The sequence below is a fragment of the Mustela nigripes genome, chromosome 8 (genome assembly GCF_022355385.1).
Source record: "Mustela nigripes isolate SB6536 chromosome 8, MUSNIG.SB6536, whole genome shotgun sequence".
Lineage (NCBI taxonomy): Eukaryota > Metazoa > Chordata > Mammalia > Carnivora > Mustelidae > Mustela > Mustela nigripes.
Window position 1 is genome coordinate 46,771,213 of NC_081564.1, and position 12,250 is coordinate 46,783,462.

Below are 12,250 nucleotides of genomic sequence, written 5' to 3' on the forward strand. Positions count from 1 at the left end.
CATAAATAACTATATTTGACAAATTTTATGTAATCTCCATTCTTTTTTGCATCCTATATCTTCTTCTGGGTTTTCTTTTTTGCTCAAGTACAACTTGGATGATGAATTCTTTCAGTCTTTGCGAGTCTAATTTATTTTGCCATCACAACAGAATTATAGTTTAGCTGGGTGTAACATTTAATCGGACTTTTTCTGTCAGTACTTGACTCCTGTATCTTTTTATTGCAGGGAGTTCTCCTGTCTAAATGGTGCCTTTTCTCTCTCCTAATAGATTGTTTTCTTTCTGAATACTGTCCATGATGTATCTGGATGTAGATTCATTTTTCTTTGTCCTGATTGGACTTAGGGTGGATTTACAATCTGAGTATTTATAGATTCAATAGTGGAAAACTATCAGCTTCTTTTTTTTTTTCTATGTATTGCTTTTCTACCAACCCTTCCATTTCCTTCTTCTGGAGCTACCTTGTTAAAACTCTGCAATCCCTTCCCTATCTCTTCAATATGAAACAATTTCTCACACTATCATCTAATTCACAAATTTCAACTGTGTCCAGCCTATAGTTTATGCCAATTGAGCTTATTCCAATGACTGTATTTTTTGCTTAGATTTCTCAGTAGTTTTTAAACATATCTGCTTAATTTTGTCCAAGTTTTTATAATCTCATATCTGTTTGAGGATCTAGTGTGAATGGATTATATCCTCAAGCATCTTCAACATTTATATATATATATATATTTTTTTAAAGATTTTTATTTATTTGTTAGAGAGAGAGATACAGAGCGCAAGCACAGGCAGACAGAGTGGCAGGCTAGAGGCAGAGGGAGAAGCAGGCTCCCTGCCAAGCAAGGAGCCCGATGTGGGACTCGATCCCAGAATGCTGGGATCATGACCTGAGCCGAAGGCAGCCGCTTAACCAACTGAGCCACCCAGGCGTCCCAACATTTATATTTTTAAATGTCAGACTCTCCTAATAAAATTAACTTCATGTGGTGGGAATACGTGTTCTGCCAAGAGGTTTGTTGACAAATTTGGGGATTTTAGTTTCATGGGCTTGTTTAAAGTAAGAGGTTTTACTTCTCTTTTAATTTTTTCCTGTCTGCCCCACCATTCCTCCATCCTTCTGTACTTGCATTTGTACTCCTAGGTCTCTCCTTTAAGTCCAGAATCAAACCTTTGAGAAATTTTTCCCTACAAAGATTATTTTAGGAATATTTTAGAATTACCAAACTTCAGAATATCTTAGTTCAGCTCCAGATCAAGAAACTAAGTATGTATTTTTCCACATCATTATGCTCAGCTTCCTCAAAACAAGGCCCTACGTGGTGGTCAGCAGCAGCAAGCTTTTCTTTAAACCTCGTTTTAGAAGCCAGAGCAACTGGGGGAGTCACATTCTAGCCTCTGAGGTGAAGCAGTAAACCTTGCTCCAGAATCTGATCTTACAATACTTTTTATCTCTATTTCTTCATAGGAGCCAATTTCTCAAATAACACTACCAGCTTCTAGACTCAGAACCCAGAAAGCCTATGGCTTTAGTCTTAGCAATTTACATTTTTGTTCCATTTTGTCCCACATTAAATCTTAGCTTGTTTAAGGCCTGGCCATCTCTGGTTTGGTTCACTTATTTTACCTAGTAGTAATAGTAATAGTAGTAATACTAGTAGTAGTATGTTTGGAGAGGGTACGTCAAAGCATGACATAATGTCTACTTGAACATAAATTTACACTGAATGTTTAAATTGACATATAAACTCATACTTGCGCCAAACCAAAAAAACTCCAAATGTACTATTTTCTGGCCTTAAGTGACTGAAATTTCCAAAGAAATTTTTTAGGTCAAAAAATGCATTTTTAGTGATACTAATCAACAAACAATAAACAAATTATCTCCCAACAGACTACTGCAAATTAGGGTTCAATGCCATTTAATCATTGGAACGTTTAGGTGGATTTTATTTCAAAGAACCAAAGAGTTTAAGTGCCACAGATTTGCAGCTTGGAATTCAATTCCTTCTTACAAAAATCCAGTTATAACTTATTAAAACTCAAAATGCTTTTGGGGGGGTATGGAGGATGAATGACTTTCAGAATAGCCTGAGAGTCGTGAATAAAGAAAAACATTGCTGTGTTTATTTAGAGAGTATTACCCCTTGGAGCCAGCGTTTGCGCTAATGCATTTTACATTAGCGTGCCGCATCAGGAAATCCTGACTTTTTGGTGCCAAGGGGGTAATTAATATCAGTTCACGTTTTCAAAATGGTTGTGTTTATGTGGGAATGAGGACTGAGCACTAACATGTTGAGCTTGAAGTATGAAAGCTTGCTGTGAAGTGAGATCTTGGGAAAGAATGGAATACTGAAATTAATGAACAGAAAATAGGATTTATATGGATACAAAAATATTAGTACTGAAAAGAAAGCCACAGCTACACTTCCTTGCTCTTAATTTACTAAGCATTAACAGAAATAATTCCCTGGTAGAATCATATTGGTAGAAGATAAAATCCTTGGAAGCTATAAACAGTATTTTGATCTACTAATATCAGGAGTCCTCAAAGTTAAAAAATTTGATGATCTGGATGAAATAGTACATGAAATCAATAATTATTCCAAAATATCCTTCCAGAGTTAATAGTTATACCTCCTATAGATAAAAAAAATTCTTCATATTTGATCTAAGTTGAATAATGAGAGCCACAATAGGTATAAAAACCAAATGCTTTTAGTACATCATTTTTTTTTCCCAAAAGAAAAGTTGGCAGGGAAACTAGAATCAAAGTACACACTTCATATAGCCAAAGTCAGAAGAATGGGGAAATTACAAAACAAAGGATTAGAGAAAAAGTGCAAAGACCAAACTAAAGCAGAAGCCAAAATAAAAGTTAAAAACTGAAGAGATTTTGTTAAGTCCTACCTGACACAATTCTTAAAATGAGGACTTAGAAAACATGCTATTTATAAAAGTCTACTAGATACATGCCAAAATGATAAATACAAAGTATATTTTTACCAATACTTTAAAATTAAATCTATTGTTACTAAATACAGCATTAAGTTCATTCAAATGATGGAAAGCAAAGGATGATCTTAGATGAAATAAATGTAAAGAGTGTGTCTTACTTCATGAGTGAAGAACGATTAGTCACTGAACGATTATCAAGTACACTACACACAAAACATTAGCTTGTCATTCCTAAAAACTGTGACTCCAAACAGAATATGGTATAGAGTAATGTCAACTGGCCTTCTGCTACAGGATCCTACATTAGACTATAGGCTTTGCCACCAAAACAAAGAGCTTAATAAGACAGAATTTTCTCATGTCAGAGTCCACACCAAGAGGCAATAGAATGGGCTTCATGAGGACATTCAGGGGATTTTTGATTCTATCTAGTTGGCACTGCCATTCTCTAGAATATTTTTCTAATCTAGAAGGTCAAAGCTCCCCACTAATGTATCATGTTCCAGCCCTTGGGAAATGGAAAAGAGAAAAAGGAGCACATTTTTAAGGATGTGATGATCTAGAAGCTGCACTCGTCATTCCAACTCACATCCCACTGCTCGAACTTAGTCATTGACCATACTTGATTGCAAACGACACTATTAAGTGTAGTCACTAGGTAGGCTGTTATGTGTCCACCCAAAACTTGGGGATTTTTTTTTTAAGAGACAAAGAATATTAGGAAATAATATTAGTATTTCTTAACACAAACCAAAAATGATGGAAGCTCTCAGAATATTCAGGATTTTTATTCATCTGTTTTAACATTAAATAATTATTTTTAATGCACTGTCCCATAAAAAAATTCTCTCAATATGTTACCACAGTTAAATATTATAGCCTAAACAAATGCATCACTTCCATACCTAAGTTCTTAAACTACGGATCTCCATCAGGAAATAGATAAAAATTTTTATATTTATCTCCATGTATGTACAAGTATATAAACCACATGCACATATATATTTATGCCTATGTACATATAAATACATATATGTATATAATATCCTCTTTTCATTACCAAAAGTTTCCCAGATTAAGCAATAAAATTTATGATCATCTCATGTGTAATCTTTATTGAATTAATGAAAATTATATTGCATTGTCATTTCTGAGACTTGGGAGTTTTAAAAATTAAAAAAAAAATTATCTTGATTTCTTACCTTTTTAGTAACCAAACTGAAATACTTTGGGACATCTATAGAGGTAATTAATTAGTAAGGTATAAAAAAAATTAAACAACTTGAAAACTACAAACAAGCAAAAACTCCAAGAGGTTCTGGTAATTCTATACAAAATCAAATCACATTTCAGTAATTCTCTTACTGTTATGAAGCCAGTCACTGTTTATACATTTATGGTTAATTCTTATTCCATAAAAAAACACCACACCTTATCTAAAACAAAACAAACAGGGGCACCTGGGTGGCTCAGTGGTTAAGCCTCTGCCTTCGGCTCAGGTCCTAATCTCAGGGTCCTGGGATCGAGTCCTGCATTGGGCTCCCTGCTGAGCAGGGAGCCTGCTTCCCCCCCTCTTTCTCTGCCTGCCTCTCTGCCTATTTGTGATCTCTGTGAAATAAATAAATAAAATCTTTAAAATAAAGCAAACAAAAAAAATCCAAAAAAACCCCACCCAAAAATAAAACAGAGAGGACCCACAACTTTATGCCAACAAAACTGCACTTAGGTGAGTCTAACTAGTCTTTGAAATGCCATTAAATCAAACATGTCTTAATTATAATTAGTGTTTTAAATAAACAGAATATGGTGACATCTCAAAGTAGTTGGTTTATTCAATAAGTAATATTGAAACAACCAGTTATCCACATAGGAAAAAAGTTATTGCTCTAAACCTTACCAGGTACAATCAAATTTTAGAAAAATGGAAGCAAAAAAGGAAATTTTTTAAAATAAATTCCCAAGTCAGGGAGGTTGCAAGAAGCTATGAAATTGAATATGTGAAATCTTAAAACTTAAATACAGTAAAAGACATCATAATCTAAGTTAATAAATAATGAACAGACTGAGGAGATGTGCAACATACAGAAAACACAAGATTAATATTTGCATAGAGAACTATATATAATTATATATATTAGTACATATGTATTTATATTATTTCCTCTCTTACACAGTAAACATCCCAAAAGAAAAATGAACAAAGGACATTAAAGAGGCATTTTGCATCTAAAACTAGTGAAGTGTCGTTAAGCATTTGAAAAGATGTTCACAATCACAAATAAATCAAATGTAATTAAAATTTAATCCTAAAATAGCACTTTTTAAAGCCTAATACAACTGTAAAAATTAACAAGGCTAATATTCTGGTGCTGGCCAGGATTTATTTTCTTAGGAGGATATTTTTTAAAATGTACATAGCTTTACACCTAATCAAATTTTACCAAATAGAAATATCTCAACAAGCATACCAAAAACAAAAACAAAAATTAAAAACAAAAAAAAACAAACCTCTGGCAGATCGCTTATGAAAGCTTTGTTTTCCCAATATAAAAAAAATTAAGAACAACACAGAATAGGGAGCATTCAAGATATTTCTAACATTAAAAAAAAAAGAAAAGGAAGTTACAAAATAGTATGGCTAGTATATAATTCCATTTTTGTTGAAATGGCTTATGTGTTTAAAATCAAGTTGGAAGGAATGTATCAAACCTTTTAACAACCATTAACTAAGAGATGAAATTATGGAGCATGTTCACTTTTCATGTAATCTGTTTTTGCTACTGTCTTAATTATTTAACACAAATTACTTTTTTAAGTAAAAGAAAGAGCAGTGGTTTATTCATACAAATTTTGAGATGGTTTCTAATCAGGAATACTGAAATTACAAAATTTCAAGAGCAGGAAGAGTCCTGGTACCAAAGTGTTTTTAAAATAGTATAGTTAACTCCCTTGAAAAACAAAGGAGTTAGGGGCACCAACTGGCTACCACAGTCGAAAATCCACGTATAACTTTTTATTCACCAAAAACATAGCTACTAATGGCCTCCTGCTGACCAGAAGCCTTACCAATAACATAAACAGTTGATCGTATTTTGTATATGTATTATATACTGTAGTTTACAATAAAGTAAGCTAGAGAAAAGAAACTGTTAAGAAAATCATAAAGAAGAAAAAATTCAATTTATAACTCAGTACTACATTTATCAAAAAAAATCCACATGTAAGGGGACCCATGCAGTTAAAACCCATATTATTCAAGGGTCAAATGTACTTAGAGGTACTCAGTGAAATAATTCAAGGATGTAGTGTTTGCTTCCATTTGTGGGTTGGTGTATAGATAACACAAGATTAGCCATGGAAAAAAAAAAAAAAAAGATTAGCCATGGCTTCTAAGTGAACTAGTTACCCAAGTTAGGTTAATTGTCCATGGGGCCCACTGTAATATCCTCGCTACTTTGGCTTCTGTTAGAGTATTCCACTAAAAAAATTAAAAACAAAAAACATGTGCCAAAAACAATGTGCCACCGCAGTTCTACAGAATAATGCTAATATATTCCTAAACAACTACACTAGTACAGTTAAGTATTTCAAAATGTTGATCAATAATTACCAGACTCATTTTTTAGTAACCTTTTGTTTCCAGAATTTTATAGGATGGCATGATATTTCTTCATTATAATACATTTTGATAAAATAATAACTTCAGTTTTGGGAAATACAGTCTATGCAGGGATGTCAAATTTGGTAGAAAGCTCCCGGTATAGTCAGTCTTCTTACTAGGTATCAAAGGAGTAAGGTAATTTTTGTCACCACCAATTAAAAACTTTTACGAAATAGGACTGTTATAAAACAATTAAACCTTGCAAATGCACTAGTCTCTAGGAAGAAAGTCCTGGAGGAAATTCTGCTTATTAAAATTGCAATTTTAGTTTCCATTAAAAGGAGAATAAGACAACAGAAGATGGGTTGGCAAGACAAATTATTTCTTAATGTCAGTTGAGCTTATTTCAAATGAGATAACATATCTACACCAGGTTGGGTTCAGTACAATTTTGTCTCCTCAACTCATTTATCTAATTCAGTCATCTTGATTATAGCCTCATGGACTTCATTTTCAGAGAAAGAATTCTATAACAAACAGCCCACACAACATGCTGATTACTGAACAGTTAATTCTAATTAACTTGGGCATGGCAAGAGAATTTTGATAAAGTCCTAGAATACAAATATAGTCTGCTTATACCAGACTAACTTATATAAAAAACCCACAGCTAAGTCTCCAGACAAAACAAGAGAGTCAAAGAGATCTAATTTAAAGAAACAAATGAGAAAATTAAAATCACAAATAATTTATTCTTCCGTTAGAGTTGATACAGTTTTAAATAGCAACAAAGTACACAGTGGTGGAAAATTGGCACAGAACCTATAAGCATTTTCAATCACAATAAGGCTGTCCATGCTTTATCTGTTCAAACTTGATGTCCATTTTCTACTGACCAAGTTCAAAAAAACTCTATTCAGACCTTAAAACACACACACACTCTCTCATACACACACAGAAACACATTAAAATTCCTCCTTTTGATTACAGTATGTTGAGAACAGTACATTTTACGTATTCAAATTTATGGCACCCCTTCTGTTTTGTTTCCAGTTAGAAGTGGGAAAAACCAATTCAATTATAAAGAATACATCTTATTCCCTGGGCATAGGCAACTGTGATGAAAATAGCAACTTACCTTTGGGCTAGATGTTTTCAGATTATGCTTAAATAATTGTGGTTATAAACTTTTCAATGCATGATTTCCTGCCCAATGCAATATCCCTGAATTTAGCTAAAATAATCAGGCACAGGACAGTCTCAAATATGATTAAATATGCCACGCTAATGAACAAAGTGATCTAGAATGCAACCTCTATGCTTTTAATATAGACCAGAATAAACCTCATCAATAAGCATTTTCCTAAACATCTCTTTGTGTTACGTTAACCAAAATAAAAAGGGCAAAATTTAAGAGTGTCCTTTTATAAATGTTATTATTTCCAGGGAAGGAAGTTGAAATAAAGGTTTGTAAAGTCTCCTGAACTATTCTATTATATAAACCAACTGCCCTTCTAATGTTAAAAAATAAAATTACTAGATCAATGTTGACTCCTCTCTGATATTATTTTAAAAATGCTTTGATATTACTTACTAAGTTCCCTGATTACTCAAAGTAAAATTAACACTTCCATTTTCAGTTATTGCTATTTTTGGAGAGAATTACCACTTCATTTACATGAAACTGCTACCAAGATTCTTCAGATCCCACATGAAATAATTCTTATTGCCTCACATTTTAAAACTGTATTATAAATGATCTTTATAAAAAGGTTTTAATCCACAAAACTGGAAAGCTTTTAAAAAAATGTCTTTTTACTCAAAACTATCACAGTGCCCTTGATTATCTAACAGATAAAAGGGATCTGAATTTCCTCTAAAGAACATAACAGTGGACATATGGTGTGCTTTGTCTTCTCCCTCACCTTTATCTTTTATAGTACACCATTTTGAGACCAACACAATCAAGCATCCACCATGCTCCAATCCACATTTTAACAGAGGATTTCGGATTCTGTCCAATGCGTAGTGTACCGCCTTGCATATTCACCACATGAAATAAACATAATATACAAAATATTGCTGCTGTAAAAAGTGTACATTTCCCTCTTCCCCTTACAAAAGAATCTGTGGAAAAGTATTAAATTCCCTTAACCTTCATAAACATACAAAGCTGTTCACACCTTTCAGTCTGTAACAGTCCATTTGAAACACAGTTCCCAAATCATTGCAAATTGGTTATGTCATTGTATTTTCTGTCCAATGTTGCCATCTAGAGTAGAAATGTGAAATCAAGAGTATTTTTTAGCTACTAAAGCCTTTACAACTAAGCCACAAAGGCTGCTTACTGAGGAAACAGCCACTTATCCACAAGGTTTTTCCAAAAACTAGATGGAATGGAAGAATCTCTTCATACAGAGGTGTCCACAGTGCTGAGGTGACAATATGGCTGCTAATAGATACTGGCTATTGGAATGTGAGTACTTTTTCACTGCTGGTAATTTCCATACTGTCCCTAAAAGATAAATTTAAAAATATAATTAGATAATGGTTTGAGCATAGTTTGACCATAATAGCTAGGCACAGAAAATTTTCTTAAATCTTAGCACTGGCATACCACAAAAGTGACTTCACTGACAACAAACAAAACTGTTACATATTTAAGTACATAGTAACTCTGTAACTTCTTCTGATATTACATTCAATGCAAATGGATTTCAGAATCTTTGAAACTAGAATAGTATCTTTCACAAAGTAGGAATTTAAGTGTTTGGTAAATTTTATTGAATGAATTGAGCAAGAATGAGTGAGTTCTGGTTCTAAATCCTGCTGTGGTATGTACTGTGTATTAATTAAGAGATAGTGTAACAACTTTGTGACTGTTTAGCTTATTATTAATTGCTATTACAAATTAACATCAATAGTATTTGAAATCAGTAGCAAGGATGGAAAGATGCCTGGAAGATAAAGGGAAAAGAACCTTCCATCCATACTAAAGGAGCTGGGCTTTTCCCTGAGGCCAACAAAGTGTCAGCAAAGGCATTCAGACAGGCAGCTGGTACATAAAATCAAGAGAAGTTTGTTTTGTTTTTGTTGCTTTTAATAAGATAGACTTGAAGGCCTGTGGGCCGGCAGGATGGAAAAGACAAAGAGAGTACAGATAAATGAAGTAGCAGAAATTCTACAAGGGAGGTAAATAATGTCTAGTATACAGCTGTTAGGGTTAGATTTTGGAGAAGAGAAGAAATAGCTCTTCCTCTGAAAAAGAAAAAGAATGGCAGAAGAAAAGCCTACTAGAAAATACATAGTTAAGAAAGATTTCTTAGATGTGTTTAAAAAAGATGTTCCTAAAAGCACCTATTTTCAAAAAACAGTATTCACAGGAAGCACATAATCAGCTAACTGTTTCTTTTGGATAAAATTTCCCCCTCCAAGTCATATTAATCATTTTATATCAAGAAAGTATTCTAGAATTGAACTACTTCTAAGCCTTAAGAAATAACACCCTAAAACTTTACATTTCCATCCAAATAAATATATATTTTTGAAAATCTATTAAACACCACTATATATCTAATTGAATAATAAATTATAAAGAGAATTAAGGCATTTAAAAAATATTAATGTACTTTCCATAGGTAAATTCAACAAAATTTAAAGTCAGTGCTCATCTTGAAATATTTATGGGTAGAGTATCAAATCTAGAATTTGCTTTAAAATTCTCTTAAAAAAGGTAGCTTGGGGTATATAAAACAGCATTAGCAAACTGTTGATAATTGTTGAAGTTGGTTGATAAGATACACGACGATCCATGATACTCCTCTTTTTTTTTTGTGTACAGACTGCTATAAAACAAAGTTTAAAATAAGAAATATAAGTCAATGCTTAGCATCAGGAACTTCTTACTCAATTGCTAAAACTCAGCTTCAGTATTTAGGTAATCTAAGTCCCAACTCAACTGTTATCTTTCCAACTGAGTCTAAAAAAGATCCTTGAGACTCATTTTTTTCACACTTAAAAGGTGTGACTCTGATGTCTCCATCTCTAGATCTCAATTTTCTTTCCATTCACGGCTACATTAATTCCTACCTCATCTGTTTGTTAGGACACTTAAATAAGAGAGGACATCAGGAAGGACTTTTAAAAATTTTTAAATATTATAAATAAGTAAGCCTCAATGCTGGAGGGAAATGCTCCCCTAGTAAATGTGTATAATGTGATATTAATGATGAAAGTGACTTGCACATATTATGAATGATGTGAAAACAGAAGAGAAGTTAAGAACTGCTGTGCTATATAAATATAAGCTATAATTTATCTACTATATTATGAATTACTTGAGGGTAGGGAAGGTAGGCACTAGGGCTTATCCATCCTGAGGCCCCAAGTACTGAAGAGTGCCCAGCACTCACACATAAGACTTCTTAGATAATGTCTGCCAAATACTATATTCAAGCAATTATAACCATTTACGGAGCAAATACATGCTCATCACTATAATAAATTTGAAAAACAGGGAAGGTCAAACTTAGAAATAAATAAAGTACAATTACAGCAGTTCTACAAGAGTTCAGAAATGAAAAGATAAACACAACTAAAATAATTAGAAAAATATTTGAGAGAGGGTGGAAACCTTAAGAAAACAGTAAAACTCTGAATAGCAGAAAAAAGAAAATGAGGCGCTTCAAATAAAGGAATAGCTAAAGTAAAGGCATGTTGGAAAAACAGGTATAGGACACTTAAGTGGACAATAAAAAGGAATATACAATAATATAGTATAGCAGATGCTATTACTTGGTAACACAGAGCCTGACGTAACAGAAAGAAAGTGTGGCTAATAATAATAGCAATCTCAATACATAGCAATATAGCAATCTCTGTATCTCAATAACTAAGACCTTACCATGTGTCAGACACTAATAAATGTTTTGTGCCCATCTACAACCTATATAGTAAATACCATCTCCATTTTATACAAGATGAGATTGAGATGAGAATTAAAAAAAGTTGACCCAGACTTGATCACAGTACTGCAACCCAATCAAATCTCAAGCCCAAAAAAGTGTACTGTATATCTGTAACCATTAGCAAATTCCAGAATTAAAAGTATGGGTTTGGGAGCCAGAAACCAACTTCTAGCATTAACTCTACCACTTAACAGCTTCTTATCCTTGAGAAAGTTACTTATCCTTCCTTTCTTGATTTTCTCATCTAACAAATAAGAGTAATTATAATCTCCGCCTCAAAAAGAAGAACACCTGAAAATGCTCTATAATACTCAAGTACTCACTGATATTACTGGAGGCAGCTTGAGAAAGTATGTTCTAGTCAGTCACTACAGGCTCTAGTTGCTCAGAATTTGCCAGCCAACTCCACTTCTTGGCTCTATCATCTTGGGCAAATCACTCCGACTCTCTAAAACCTCAGCTTCTCTATGTCTGTTGCTTCAATTTTTTTGTTTTTTTAAATTACAAAATTCCTCTGACTAGGGTGTAAAGAATGAATGAGAAAGGAAGCAAGACAGCGTAGAAGGATAGAAGGATCCTGCTGTGATGAACCTAGAAGATGTTGATGGTCTCAATAAAGGTAAGACAGTGATTTCAGAGAACTGGATGGATTTAAAAACATGTTAGGAAAAAGGGTTAACAGATTCTGTCGTGTGTTAAATGGAGGGAGAAAACCTAGAAATC

The 12,250-nt window shown here is 33.2% G+C and overlaps 1 protein-coding gene across 4 annotated transcripts in view; it reads right to left on the reverse strand.

Annotated features, from left to right (window-relative positions):
* Nucleotides 1–7,292: 7,292 nt before the first annotated feature.
* The window catches only part of SS18 (SS18 subunit of BAF chromatin remodeling complex), a 96,200-nt gene continuing 91,242 nt past the window's right edge, over nt 7,293–12,250 (reverse strand). For all 4 annotated transcript variants that reach the window (XR_009405983.1, XM_059409387.1, XM_059409388.1 and 1 more), the window contains one exon: nt 7,293–9,075. Coding sequence is in view for 3 of the 4 variants with exons in the window: in XM_059409387.1 (XP_059265370.1) it covers nt 9,049–9,075 (27 nt within the window). In the remaining variant the exon portion in view is untranslated. The remainder of the gene's footprint in view (nt 9,076–12,250) is intronic.